The 15,836-nt window shown below is 32.2% G+C and overlaps 1 protein-coding gene across 1 annotated transcript; it reads right to left on the bottom strand.

The window, feature by feature from the left end:
- Positions 1–11,047: 11,047 nt before the first annotated feature.
- LOC120153314 (phospholipase A1-IIgamma-like) lies at positions 11,048–12,346 on the bottom strand. The gene is made up of 2 exons (XM_039165302.1): positions 11,822–12,346; positions 11,048–11,724 (listed from the first exon to the last, which is right to left on the bottom strand). The coding sequence occupies exons 1-2, from the start codon at positions 12,344–12,346 to the stop codon at positions 11,104–11,106; spliced, it is 1,146 nt and encodes a 381-aa protein (XP_039021233.1). The 3' UTR covers positions 11,048–11,103.
- Between the last annotated feature and the right edge of the window lie 3,490 nt (positions 12,347–15,836).

The following is a 15,836-nucleotide window of genomic DNA, read 5'->3' as shown; positions in this document are numbered from 1 at the left end:
TGGCATCTTTGCCGGTCGCCTATCATGAGGTGATGGCTCTCGTTGTAGAGGTGTATAGTGTGGTCGATCAGGTGCTGGCTCTGGGTCAGGTGCTGGCTCTGGGTGAGGTGATGGCTCTCGAAGTGGAGGTTGCTCATCATCCGTGCCATCAAAAAAACGTTTACTAGCTTGCCACCAATCAGTGGCAAGCTCAGCCTCCGTGGGTGTCAGCCTCTGTAATGGAGTGTTGGCCTCCTAACAATATAAAAGCTCAAATAAAGTTAAACGTGTACTAGTAATAACTTGTTTATATATGGTAGTATTTGTGTTAACTTACATTATTTATTGTCGTATACCGTAGTAACTCTTCCCAAATCAACAGCCGTCGTTTCCTCTTCCAGGAAATAGCCCTAGGAATATCATTTGAAGTTTTGAATGCATATGTCTGGATGTCGGGAAAAGCCTCAAATATCCAAATCTATAAACAATATAATACACAAACATTAGTAATTGTTAAAATAATTAATTATAATTTTGAAAACATTATATAGAAATTCTTACCTTAAAGGCCCAAATAAAACCTGACAAAGTGTATTTGGAACCATCGCCACGCAAACTTTTACGGTCATCAAAGGCAGACGACAACTTATTCCAGGTAGCTTTCCATAGATACGAACCCCACGGAAATAGGTTCCATGCATTTAGGTCCTCTACCAATACTATTAGGTCCTTAGGAATAGGTTGTCTGCCCTCTCTACCTAAAAAGCCAGCATGCAAAAGTATTAAAAGGCATACTCGGACAACATCGACGTCATCCATCCGAGTAAAACCATCTTTCTTATTAAATAATCTCGTCAAGTCGTCGACGTGTAAATTCGGATTCTCCATTGACAGCTCAGGAAAAACCCGGAATAACCATGATGGGCGGGTAATATGACTAGTGTATCGACCTACATCATCGTGTCCGAAGCGTATACCAGTGATTAAGCAAAACTCCTCCCGCCTAAAACACGTATACGCCGGTGGAAAATGAAACCATATCTCTTCATTACCACGTTCTATACTCTCGGGTAGATTGCGTGTCATGGTCTGAAGCCACAAATGGGTCAACATAGCATCTCCACCCGGATGTTGTACTTTCAGCCATGGCCCGAAGTAAGTATCCTCAAACAATTGTCTTTGTATAGGTGAAAGCTTTGACGCAATTGTAGTGACTAGGCTTATTTTATTCCTTAAGGTCAATTGAGCCGAAAAAAAGTTCTACAAAAACAATAAACATACCAAGTTAGATATACCAAAAACTACATTGTGAAGATATACCAAAAACAATAATAAATATAAAGCGTAGTAGTTTATTCTTCAAACTTAATTTTGCAACACTGTGAATTTCGTATTTGTCTTTGTTTTTTGGTTGAAGTAATGCAATTCATTCAAATTTCAATTTGCAGAAGAAGAATAGTTTCTGAAACTTAAAATCGCAACACGAAAATGAAAATCGCAACACGAAAATGATTATCGCAACGCGAATTTGACTATCGCAACACGAAATGGCTATCGCAACGCGAATTTTGTCGTTGTGATTTTCATTTCGCGTTGCGATTCTCGGTTTCAAATGGTCATTGTCTAAAATTGAAACTTGAATGAATTGCATTACTTCAACCAAAAGACAAAACAAAGACAAATACTAACTTCACAGGGTTAAAGACTAAACAGTAGCAGTATTGGCAGCAATCTATTATTGAAATTACTAGTAAACTTATCATTAATTTCAATATGAAAAACCTAATAATAATGCAAAAATTTCAAAATAAAAATAATTAAAAAAACTAACCCTCGGTGGTTGATTTGGTTGATTTTCCATTTCTGATCGTGAATGATTGTGAGGGTGGCTCTGAGAGAAGGAGATAGACAGATTTTGCCAGAGATGGGGACAGAATTCACCGGAAATGGGGATGGATTTCGTCGGAGATGGGGACGGATGTCGCCGTAGAGAGTGAGAGATGGAGATGGGACTGAGTTGTGATTTAGGGTTTTAGGTTAAGAGTTGCGATTACGGGTAAATATTCATGTTTGGAATTCGAAAATAAAATACGCGTTGCGATACTAATGGCGCTTTGAAAATCGCATTGTGATTTTATATTATCGCGTTGCGATAGTCAGAATCTCGTTGCGATAGTCAGAATCGCGTTGCGATCACGTATTATTGCGTTGCGATAGTCCGAATCGCGTTGCGATAGTCAGAATCGCGTTGTGATCACGTGTTATCGCATTGCGATTAACATATTCGCATTGCGATTATCTAAAATCGCAACGCGGATTTCGAAAATCGCAATGCGATGGTCAAAATCGCATTGCGAATCTGGAAACTGAATTGCGATAATGGAGATCGCGTTGCGATTTAGAGATCGCGCTGCGATTTTGTTGGTCATTTTGGCAAATCGTAAAAAAGTTGGTTAAAATCGTATATTATAAGGAATTTTCAGTCACTGAGATTATTTCTCTTTTAAATTTATATATTTGAATTGAAAGTTTTATATTATAGTGCAGTATCATTTAATTGACGAACTGTCCTCATCAAAATTTTGTAGGTTTGATCCTTCAATTTCCATTAATTAACCGCGATCTACTACAACTGATTCATACACCTCTGTAAAGAGTAGGTGCTCTAACCTCTGATTAATGAATATCGGTACAAACCAACTTATCTTAATAGTTAAAGGAATCGTTGTTTTTTTAAGAGACTACAAGTTTAAGCACCACCTACTGCAGCAGGACGATGAGAATTTATTATCAAATTGATGAAAATATTTAAAACAAATACTATTTTATAATCGTTTTAACTTAATAAAAAAAATTAATGACAGCCGACCAAGACTCGAGGAATAGGATCGGCGTGTATGAAATCAACCTTAGGTAGTTTTGATATAATTTTCTTAGGTTAATGTTTCAAGGAAATTTAATTTATATGGATGTGACTATATAATGGAACGATTGTACACAAAAATGCGATTTAAATTTTGAGACAAAAAGTTTTAGATATTTAATATGTATTTAAATTAAAATGTAATTATCGAAAAGATTTCTTAAAAAATAAATTTATTTTTCAAATGATTTTTAAAAAAATATCGTCTTGATTAATTTGGGGTCTCCTTTTAAAATAAAATAAAACGCAGTTTGAAGAGTCACCACTAATCTTTGATCAGGGTGTAATTGGACACTCAAAATGTTTTGTCATTTTAATAAAATTTAATTTAAAAATTATTGAAACAACATTTTTACGGTCCACGTTACAAAAAAATTTAATTTGGGAGTCGGTTACACGTGAGAAAGGATTAACACCCCACAACGCCCTAAATCGGTACCTAGTCGATTAATTAGTTATCTTTGCAATGAAATTTACGAATTCGAGTTTAATTTAGTTTAAGATCCATGCCAATAATATTCTTTGAATTTTCGAACGAAACATAATAATATTTAATTATTTCCTATCGGGAAGAAACAACATCTCATGCCTTAAAGTAATCATTTCCCACTCCAATCGAAATAAAAAAAATATTACAATTCCATTTCTAAAGTTCATTAACTTTAAATTCAAATGCATAAATACAAATAAAATAAAACAAATTAAATTTAATATTTCTTTTTAAACATATTCCTTGAATTTTAGGATGAAAAACCACAATATTTAATTATTTGCTATCGAGAAGAGAAGACCCCTCATGCCTTAAAGCAGTCATTTCTTACTCTATTCGAAATAAAGGAATATTACAATTCCATTCTAAAATTTGTTATTAATTCGAATGCATGAGTAATGATAAAAGTTAAATTAATTAAATACAAATTACTAATCATTTAAGAAAGAAGAAGGATGCTCGATTATTTAAAGATATCGAGATCAGACCTTTTATAAGTTCTAAAGATCTATTCTCGAAAAATTTAAATATATGAATAATTATTTTTCTCTCGTTTTCAAATTTTACGGGTAATAAAATTTTAGGGTTTTACTTGACGGGATACACTTTCATTTTAAAATTATCGGAAGTAATTTTCTTATATGTTAAGATAGTGACTTCACAACAATCTTAAAATGAAAGATTATTACCCTTAATCAAATTATTTGGTCGAATAAAGATATACTTATGAGGATAACATACATTTTACATGCAAAAAAATGTTTAGACCTATATGTATGAATAAACATATTTACACAACATTCATTATTTTTTCTTTTTTTTAATAAATATATATATAATAAATATAATAATAAAATAGTATATTTATGAAAACAAATATATTAATAAAAACACCAATACACTAATATATTCATTAGATATTATCATTTTCACTCGAATCATTATTGAATTTTAAGACGAAATAGTGATATCTCTTTATTTCAATTGGGGTAATAAAATATTGTTTTAAGGCATGAAAGGTCATTTATTCTCGATTGGAAATAATTAGATATTATCGTTTTCTATCTTAAAATTATTTTGGTTGTTGTTATTTTTGAATTATTAATGAACTTTAGAATGAAATTTTAATATTTCCTTATTTCGATTAGAGTAAGAATCGACTACTCTAAAGTATAGAAGGTCGATCATTCTCAATAGGAAATAATTAAATATTATTGTGTTTCATCTTGAAATTCAAAAGAATATTACTTGTAGGGGATCTTAAATTAAATTAGACTTGAATTCTTAAATTTCATTGCAAAGACAACTAATTAATTGACTAGGTATCGCTTTAGGGCGTTGTGGGGGTGTTAATCATTCCCAAATGTAACCGACTCCTAAACACAAATTTTGGTAACACAGACCGCAAATTTGTTGTTTTAATTAAAATTAATATTTTTTAAAATGGAAAATATTTTTTTGGGTGCCAAATCACACCCTAATTAAAGGTTGGTGGCAATTCCTCGAATCATGTTTTATTATTTTGAAAAATCGTTTCGACATATACTAAAGTGTAAAGTAGTATCGGTACTCCATTGGGTATCGGTACCTATTTTGCATTATGGAATTTGAGCAATTTGGAAAACAACTGGCAGTATCGATACTACGTAGAGGGTATCAAAATTTCTCTTACCTTTGGTATCGGTACCACATGAACAATATTGATATTGTTCATGTAGTATGGATACTATAAAAATAGTATCGGTTCTACGTACCCAGAAAACCTATTTTGTGCTCAAATTCTAGTTCAATGGACTTTGAATTATTTTTGAAAATTTTGAACAAATTCAATCAAGTCCAAAAACATTTTGGCTTAATTTGTTATATCAAAATATTATAAAACATAGTTCAACAATCTCCTCATTTTTGATATAACAAAACATTTGAAAATTTGTTTTTGACAAAACTCCCCCTTAATAAAATATTTCATGAAAATATAAATATTTGGAAAATATTAAAGCTCCCCCTTTTTCATTCTTTAAATTGAAACTTTCAAACTCATACTTCTCCCCCTTTTTGTTATATCAAAAATAATTCAACTTTAAAGTTCAAGAATAACAATGTAGAGTAAGTGATAAATTTTAGCATAAAATCATTTGAAAAATCAAAGCTCCCCCTCAATAAATGCATTCCAAACAAAAGAAAATTGACTTTAAAGGCATGACACTTAAAAGACATTGAATTTCAACAAAGATGAACAAACATGTTATTAGCACATGAAGTTCAATATATCCAAGTCTAATATACTTCATGCAATATTAATTGTTGTATTTAAGTGCATGTGCATAAAGCTATCAAAAGATGTTATGCATTTGAAAAATTGATATCAATTGTTAGATATATATCATTTGCAACAAATCACATGCATCAACATTTAAATTAATGTCAAAAACTAAAAATTTGTACAAATAAACCATTAAAATTAATTTTGACCAAAATTAATTATGATGAACAAACATTTATGAAAAATCATTAAAACTTTAGAAAATGATCATCATAATACACTTTTCAACATACATGAGATGAAAAACATAAAATTATTTAAAATCAAAACTCATGCATGCATACAACAAATAGACAACCAATTAATCAAAACAAAAACATTAAGCTTAGAGGTTACCCATTCATTTTCAAGTGTGGCTAGAACATTTGAATGTCTTCACTTTCATCACCATTGCTCCCACACACCTACAAGAGACATTTAATTGGATTTTGATATCCAAATTGCTTTGGATCCTAGTTTCAATGCCTCTTGTTCCCTTAGGTACCCATACTTGTCTAATTCTAAAACATTTTCCTTTCTTTATAGGACAAGTACGGTCCATATGACCATGAAAATGGCAATGTGAACATTTTTCCATTTTTAACATAAATGAATTGTTTTTAGAAATGATTTGTTTTTCTTTTGTTAATCATTCAAGCTTAACTTTCAATTTAGGATTTTCTTTTTCCAAATCTTCAATTTTGGTTTTTGAAATCTCAGAATCATTTTTCAAAGTTTCATTTTGCTTTTTAAAATCCAATTTAGCTTTCAAGAGAAAATTATTTTCAACTTTGAATTTTGAAATCAATTTCTTATATTTGTAATTCATGGTCTCAAAATCCAAATACAATTCATCATAAGCATCTTGTAACTCATCAAAAGAATATGAATTTTATTCATTTGAGTTAGAAGTTACCTTAGGCTCTTCAAGAGCCATTAAACACGCTACCTTTGGTGGTTCTTTTTTGTCACCGTGAAGTTCTTCGAGCTTATTCCAAAGCTCCTTGTTATTTGAACAAGAATAAATGCCTTCATAGATATAGGGACCAAATGCACAAAACAATATGTGCATGACCTTGGCATTTTATTGAGCTTTCTTCCGTTCTTGGGCACTCCACTCCTTCGTCTTCTTCTTTAGAGAATAGTAGTCGTTCTCGATCATCTCCCAAGTATCAAGATCATTAGATTGGATGAATGGCTTCATTAATTTCTTCTAATGACGGTTGTTGGCTCCATTGAAGTATGGAGGCTTGTCGATCGGTTGGGAGTCTTTCATGTGGAATGAGCCGGAGGTAAAAGTCAACTTCTTGGTTGCAGCAAAAATAGAAAAAGCTTCTTCAAGGATCGTCTCAAGGTTGTTAGACCTTCTAATGAGTCAAGCTCTTATATCAATTATTGGGATTATCGATGAAGCTCAAATGATCAACCGACTAATTTGCCAATAGAGGGTGAATTGGTTTTTTAAGATTAGGGAATAAGAAGTATAAAGATGAGACAATTTGCACAATGATTTATAGTGGTTCGACTTCTCAACCAAGTCTACATCCACTACCTTACCTCCTCACTAAGGATTTTCTAACAAATTCATTAATTTGTTCTTTCTTTTTCCAAGATAAAGAGATAACCTTTACAACTCCCTAGCTTTTCAAAGGCTAAGCTAGAACCAATCCCCTTTACGAAAGGTTAAAAGATGTAAACAAGAAAAACCTCTCAAAAGGAAGGTGTTTACACAAATTAAGCTCACAAGAAAACAAATAAAAGATTTGCAATGAGCTCAAAACACAAATATTTACAAGAGAAAAGAAAATAAGAACGAAAAATTATTCTCTTGTGTTTGATTGCTTGTATAGGTGTTGTCGAACCTTCTTCAAGTGTCGTCAACTTGTTTTTATATGTTGGAATGAGTTTGTGGTCGTTTCTAGCCATTGAGGATGTTTTGGAGCCGTTGGGGATTAATTTTCTATAAAATAAAGCTACCCAGGACAGGGAGTATCGGTACTCCTTTAATGAGTATCGATACTACCTTTGTAATTTTTAAATAAACTAGCCGTTAAAGACTGTTGGGCTTGACCAGTATCAATATTGTGCTTCATGGTATCGATACTACTGTGTAAAGTAGTATTGGTACCCGCTTGGGTATCGATACCTATTTTGCATTATGGAATTTTAGCAATTTGGAAAACAACTGGTAGTATCGATACTACCTAAAGAGTATTGATACTTCTCTTACCTTTGGTATCGGTACCACATGAACAATATCAACATTGTTCATGTAGTATCGATACTGCAAGAACAATATCGGTACTATGTACCTAGAAAACATGTTTTGTGCTCAAATTCTAGTTTAATAGACTTTGAATAATTTTTGAAAACTTTTAACAAATTCAATCAAGTCCAAAAACATTTTGCCTTAATTTGTTATATCAATATATTATAAAACATAGTTCAACAATCTCCCTTTTTTTGATATAACAAAACATTTGAAAAATTATTTTTAACAAAACTCCCCCTTAATAAAATATTTCTTGAAAAAGGTAAATATTTGGAAAATATTAAAGCTCCATCTTTTTCATTATTGAAATTAAAATTTCCAAACTCATACTTGTCATTACACTTGTCACTAATGACACATGACACCATTTGATTTGATTGTTAAATTTATTTTAATTTATTAAAATTATGACTAAATTAATTGAATATATAAGTAACAATGATAAAATGTGTAATTATACCAAATATTTTAAATGTCACATCAGCTTCTCTGTTAAATATTAATGACAAGTGGTTTAATTGAATTCATTTAAATACTTGAGTGACATGATTGATAAAATTTCAAAAATAGTGATCAAAATAAAAATAGGCAATAGTTAGGTAATCATTGGTATAGTTTACATTTTATTTTAAATAATTTACCTTTAAAATTTTAACTAATTTATAATTATACGTTGAATCCTTTATAATTTTAAACTTTTATAAATTAAATAATGGTGTTCATCATTAATGATGTTCATCGGTTCTCATCGAGTGTGGCAGACTCATTCTTTGAATAAAATTTGTTTTTGAAGGTTTCAATATTGAGTTTACAAAGTAGTATATGTTCAAATAATATTGTCATTACTGGGCGATCATCTAGCAGAATTCAAAAGGTGGTGCAATTTCTTAGAGATAGGTTCTCGCTCAAGGATTTAGGTATGCTTAGTTTTTTCTTGGGGATTGAATTGCATAGTTCACGTGATTCTGTTGTGTTAAGCCAAAAGAAATTTGTGTTGGAGTTACTAAAGAAGACTGAAATGAAAGGTGTAGTAGGTTGTGCCATGCCAATGATTTTGGCTTCCAAGTTGTCAACAGATGAGGGGGAGTTCTTATCAGATGTTAGTGAATATCGTAGCATAGTTGGCTCTTTACTTTATGTATGTCATACATGTCCCGACTTAGCCTATAGTGTTGGAAATGATGCACAATTGATGCATGCACCGCGTGAAACTCATATGTTGCAGTCAAGAGAATACTTCGATATTTGGCTGGAACTGTTGATTATAGTCTGTTGTTCCAACTGTTTGATGATGGGTTGATTGTTGTTGCATTTGCTGATGCTAATTAGGGTACAAATATAGATGACTGACGATCCATCTCTGGCTATGGGGTGTTTGTTGGTAAGTGTCTAGTTGTATGAAGCTATAAAAAGCAGAAAACTGTGTCGAGATCGACGATGGAAGTTGAGTACAAGTGTGTTGCAGATACTGCAGCGGAAGTTACCTAGGTGAGTGTTTTACTTGCTAGTCTCGGGTTGTATCAGCGTCAGGAACCGATGGTTTGGTGTGATAATACAGGTGTAATGGTGATGAGTGTAAACCCTGTTTATCATGTTCAATCTAAACATATTGACCTGGATGTTCACTTTGTTCGAGAGAATGTTGTTGATGGTCAGTTCAAGGTGAAGTACATACTAGTTGCACACCATGTTGCAGATGGTTTCACAAAAGCCTTGTCTAAGGCTGCGTTTGAGGAATTTCACAGGAAAGTGTGCGTGGTGTATGCTGTCTAAGCCAAGAACAAGATGGGAATGAGTAGGGGGAATGTTAGACTATTATTAGAAGAGAGTACACGTGTGTTGAGTGGTTAGCTAGTTTGTTAGGCAATTAGTTAGAGGTTAATGTACTTGGCAACCTCTATAAATGATGTATTTGTTGATGAATGAAAGTATCTAACCTTTCTGTGAATTCTCTATTCATTGTGTTTCTTAATAAACCGATATATAATATTTCCTTTATCCTATTAAAGTTGCCCCTTTTGTGTTTTAAAATTATCCCATTTAAATTGTACCATTGGAAAAAAAATCAACAACTTTTACAAGTCATTTTTCTCTTTCTACCCTTATTTTAGTTTCCCAATAAAATAAAATTTAACTTTTCTAGAATAAAATTATCATTTTAATATTTTTACAATACATATCTTACACAAACTTTTTCTTCCTAAAATTACGTAAAAAGTTAACAACAGACAACATAAATGGGACAAAGGGAACATGTGTTATATATAAAATATAAGTTAGTTTAGTGGTAGAGGCAAGTCCTCTCCCCTTCAGGACCGAGGTATGATTCCCACAACCTCTACTTCATCAATTTATTTTCACCGGGATTCGGTACAAAATACTCTATAATAATAATAATAATAAACAAAATCACTATTCAATTGAATTTCATGTGTTTATTATGTATACCTATTTAATACTATCAACTACATTTCTTTTATTTAAACAAACAATTTTATTAAAATATTCTAAGTAATTTTCTTATGTTTTATACTTCAAATAATTAATCTAAAATTTAATAGAGTAATCATATTTGGTCAATTGGCTATTCGTTCCATCATATTCTCTTATATCGTGAATTATAAACTCATTAGGAGCCCTCCCCATCTCCTTCTTAGGTAGGATTAAGATTAGACTTACAATTTAAAGGGAAAAAAGCCTACTTTTATTGTGTTTTTCAAGGTATTAAATATTTAATACAGTATAAAAATCCATTATCAAATAAACTCATCTTACATGTGCGTATGTATGTATATTGTTCTCTTTACAATTAATGTATAAGAAAATGATAGTACGAAGGAAACGAAATGAGTATATAAATGCACTGAATAAATGTATAGCATAAACTTCATGACAAATACTAGAATTTTCAAGTATTAACGCTATTCTTGGAAAAATAAAATAATAACTTAATTCTTTAAAATATATGTAATAGACAAACACAAAGTCAAGACATCACAATCATGTTGAACGACAGAGGCTTGGCGTCCAACAATATTTTAATTCAAGGAAACCCTGCTACTCAGATAAGTAGATGTACTTATTTTGCAGGAAACATATAAGTAGAGGTACTTATAATAATGCATGGACGGATCCATTTAAGCTGGTGGAGGACCTGGCACAAAGGCAATGTCATTGAACTTCCAGTGCCCATCGTCCGCCTGAACCATGTTTTTGAACAATTCTTTAGTCCACCAGTTATCTGGTATTTTGTATTCGTCCAGTAAACCATCAGTGTATTTGTTTATGACGGCATTATCAAATCCAACTTCTTCTTCCAGTTTGAATTCTCCATTTTCTTGCTGCCCTGCAATTGCATGCTGGTAAGCCTCCAAATTGTGAGCACTAATATTCCATTTCAAATAGGGTGACTTGGTCGCGTCAAGCCCTAACTCTTTTCCCACATGGAAGTAGATTCCTGGTAAGAACGGGAGCTTTGGAACGTGGTCCGTCGAATTTACAATCCGGAGGATACGAAAATTCTCGAGTTTATCACAGACGCCACTGAAGAACATGTTCCCGATGCGGGGGCTCGCGATCGGAAAAGCAGTCACCATGAAGGCCTTATTCGGATTGCCTGCAGGCTTATTGAACCCATTGTGAGCAATGTCCATAGCGTTTAGGGTTGCAAGTGCAGCGCCCAGACTATGGCCTGTCACAGTTATGCTCACCTCCTCATTCTGATACATAGTTATCAGCTGCTGCAACACTTTACAAACCTGACGGACCATTAATAGCAAATTAATGAACTGTTAAGTCATCATATACGTACGTATACGTAAATGTGTATGTACATGGATACATGTAAAGATTTACCTGTTCCCTGGCGCTGGTTTTGGCATAAGGGGAATTTGCAATTGACTTTGTATAGATGTTGTAAAAACCAGCATGCACCTGAACAATGTCGTGTCCGAACAATTCTTTAGCCGATGTTTGAAAAATATTAGCATCGTTAGCCCACTCGGTGTGTGTTATGGTTCCCCTCCACGAAACGAGAATATCCCTCCTTCCCAGAGCAGTTTTTCCTTGGTCGGTGGCCACCGCGACATATCCGAAATAGGCAACTTCATCGGCAGCTGTAGCAGCATATATAAAGCTCACCACTTTATAATGGTAAGAGTTACCGGTTTCGAGACCAACCCTAGCGAAAAACTCATCAGCAGGGTATAGGCTATGGGCATAACCCTTGGATGCCCTAGTCCCATTGAAAGCATCACCGGCGGCTCCGGCCCTTTGACAATAGTGAATGAGATAGCGGCGGAGATCGATATCCAGAGGGCGCAACAGACCCTCCCAGTTATTCTCTCCGCTAAGTTCTCTCCATCGAGAAGCTATTGCCATAGTTCTCTCGTAGCTTTGTTGTGCATGCTTTATATACACTGGGCAGCGGATATCAACGTCCTGTAATGAATAATACAGTAGAAAAACAGGTAATGTATCCATATTTTTAACATGTCAAATAAACATTTCCTTAAAGCTTGATGGACCCATGAGCCTTGATGAGTAGGTAGCATCGTCCAATCAAATCCAGCCCTTCACATTGTACCAATGCCAGATATATGCATTAACAATATCCATTATGAAATCTAAATTTTATTTGATTAATTATCTATTTCATTAGTAATTTTTCATACAAAAATTTTATATTATTAACAAATGTATATATATATATATATTCTCTTTAAAAATTTATATTTATAAATATATTCTTATTTTTACCAGTTGATTTATTGATTTTTTACACGTCATGTTTCTTTTTGAATACATGTTTAAAATTAATAAATGTTTATTTGTCAAAAAAAATTGATAAGAGTTTTTTCAAACACTATTTATTAAGATTTATTTATTTTATTAAAAATAAGTATTTGTTAGTTGTTTATATACGCGACGAATGTAAATGAGAAAATAATATTTAAAAATAAATGTATATTATAGTATATTATCATTTAATTGACTAATTGTCATCGTCAAAATTATGTAGGTTTGACCCTTCAATTTGCATTAATTAACCGCGGTCTACTACAACTGATTCATGCACCACTGGAAAGAGTAGGTGATCTAGACTCGGATTAATGAAAATCAGTACAAACCAATTTATTTTAGTGATTAAAGAAGTCGATGTTGTTTTTAGATGTTACAGATTTAAACACCAACAACTGTAACAAGATGATTGAACGTTCATTGTCAAATGAATAAGAGTATTTAAAACAAACATTGTTTTATAATCGCTTAACTTAATAAAAATAATTAATAACAACCGACCAAGACTCGAGGAATAGGATCGGCGTGTATGAAATCTAACCCTAGGTAGTTTTGATATAATTTTCTCAGGTTAATGTTTCAATGGAATTTAATTTCTACGGATGTGACTATATACTGGAACGATTGTACACAAAAGTGTGATTCAGATTTTGAGACAAAAAGTTTTAGATATTTAATGTGTATTTAAATTAAAATATATATATTATATTTAAAATAAATTCAAATGAGTTACGTTTGTGTGATTTTATAATTAAAAATTAATCACATCAAATGTTTCTAAATTATTTTGTTAGTTTTAAATCAATCTTAAAATTTTAAAAACACTTTAATTTCATCTTAAACTATCAAATCATGCTAACAAATTATACTTTTTTAACTAAAATTATTTACTTGATTGTTAAATATCACGGCTCCTACAATATAATCGACGTGGCATGAATTTATGCCAAAGTGAATAGTCCCAACGACAGGCTGGCCGGTGTAGATTCATCGAACAACGTTAATGCCAATTTATCGGTTTGATTATCACTCAACTTTGCTTCTCCACTAATCTCAAAATCTGATTTGGATTCTCATAATAACATGCTCGTTGCAGTGACTCATGAATGGAGATTGGCTGGTTTGTATAAACCATGTTCGTCGTATGCCTTGACTTCTTTGACCAGGGAGTTTCCATTGCAGGTTTTAGCTTTCGATGACCCTCCAGACCATGTTCTCCAACTAAACTCAATAAATTACTCTGTTGTTGAACAACAATAGCCACCGGCGTTTTCAGAAAATTAAAAATGAAGTGCTAAATTTTAATTTTTTTAAAAAAAAACCGAGCATAAAATTTTCTTATTTTTTTATTTTTTAATATATTAAATTAAACTTAATAATTTATCTAAAATAATAAAGTGTACTCGACTCTTAGAGAACTTAATACATCCGTCCTGATAATAATTTCCGAGTCTTTATTTTTATCTTTCTTCTCCCGAAGGTATTCAAAGAGATTTTTTTAGCCGGTGGTAATGCTTTAATGGTGTTAATATATGTTGGTTAATTTATTGTCATAAAATAAAAAATATGAACAATGATTATTACAAATAATAAAGATAAAGATAATATAATTATTGTGTTAAAATAATTTATTGATATGACCTCGGACGGTGGAAGAGACCTCGCTGATGGCCGGTGGTTACTCGGGTTTTAGAAATTTATTGGGGTTTGCTCGATCGTTGAAGCAGAGTTATGGGGAATTTATGTGGGGCTTTAATGTGCATGGGATCGCGCCTTTCACATGGTGATGGTTGAGTCGGATTGTTTGCAAGCCATTCATTTGTCGCAAGGGCAAAGAATTGACAATAGCTTAATACCTATGGAACACCATATCCATGAGATTCTAACGGTCAAGCGGTCGACGAGGTTTTCTCATATTTCTCGACATGTCAATCATGTCGCTGATTGCCTGATAAAGACAAGTCGTTCTGTGGACCTTATGACGCATCTTTTGGAGAGTTCACCAATTTAAGTTGTGGACTTATTACGGGAGGATGTGATAAATTCGGGTTGATTTCTGTCTTGAATCTTCTTGGTTCTTGTATTACTTTAAGGCTACTGTTTTTTCGGATATTTTAGGAGTTAGGTGTGTACTTTTTTCCTCCATTTAAGATTAGGAAGGTTTTTAACGAGGTACGCTTAGCTTTTACTTTGTAGTTCTTTCTTTGTATAATTCCCTCTTGATCATACCTTCTTTGAATTGAAAATTTTATATTATAATGTAGTATCATTTAATTGACAAACTGTCCTCATCAAAATTTTGTAGGTTTGATCCTACAATTTGCATTAATTAACCGCGATCTACTACAACTGATTCAGACACCTCAGGAAAGAGTAGGTGCTCTAACCTCTGATTAATGAATATCGGTACAAACCAACTTATCTTAATAGTTAAAGGAATCGTTGCTTTTTTTTTAAGAGATTACAAGTTTAAGCACCACCTACTGCAGCAGGACGATGAGAATTTATTATCAAATTGATGAAAATATTTAAAACAAATACTATTTTATAATCGTTTTAACTTAATAAAAGAAATTAATGACAACCGACCAAGACTCGAGGAATAGGATCGGCGTGTATGAAATCAACCTTAGGTAGTTTTGATATAATTTTCTTAGGTTAATGTTTCAAGGAAATTTAATTTCTACGGTTGTGACTATATAATGGAACGATTGTACACAAAAATGCGATCAAATTTTGAGACAAAAAGTTTTAGATATTTAATATGTATTTAAATTAAAATATAATTGTCGAAAAGATTTCTTAAAAAATAAATTTATTTTTCAAATGATTTTTAAAAAAATATCGTCTTGATTAATTTGGGGTCTCCTTTTAAAATAAAATAAAACGTGGTTTGAAGAGTCGCCACCAATATTTGATTAGGGTGTAATTGGACACTCAAAATGTTTTGTCATTTTAATAAAATTTAATTTAAAAATTATTAAAACAACATTTTTACGGTCCATGTTACAAAAAAATTTAATTCGGGAGTCGGTTATACGTGGGAAAGGATTAACACCCCACAGCGCCC

Source organism: Hibiscus syriacus, unplaced genomic scaffold, assembly GCF_006381635.1.
Source record: "Hibiscus syriacus cultivar Baekdansim isolate YM2019G1 unplaced genomic scaffold, ASM638163v2 tig00002840_pilon, whole genome shotgun sequence".
In the NCBI taxonomy this organism is placed as follows: domain Eukaryota; kingdom Viridiplantae; phylum Streptophyta; class Magnoliopsida; order Malvales; family Malvaceae; genus Hibiscus; species Hibiscus syriacus.
The sequence above is the reverse complement of the archived record's forward strand: the minus strand, read 5'-3'. Positions and strand labels throughout refer to the sequence as shown.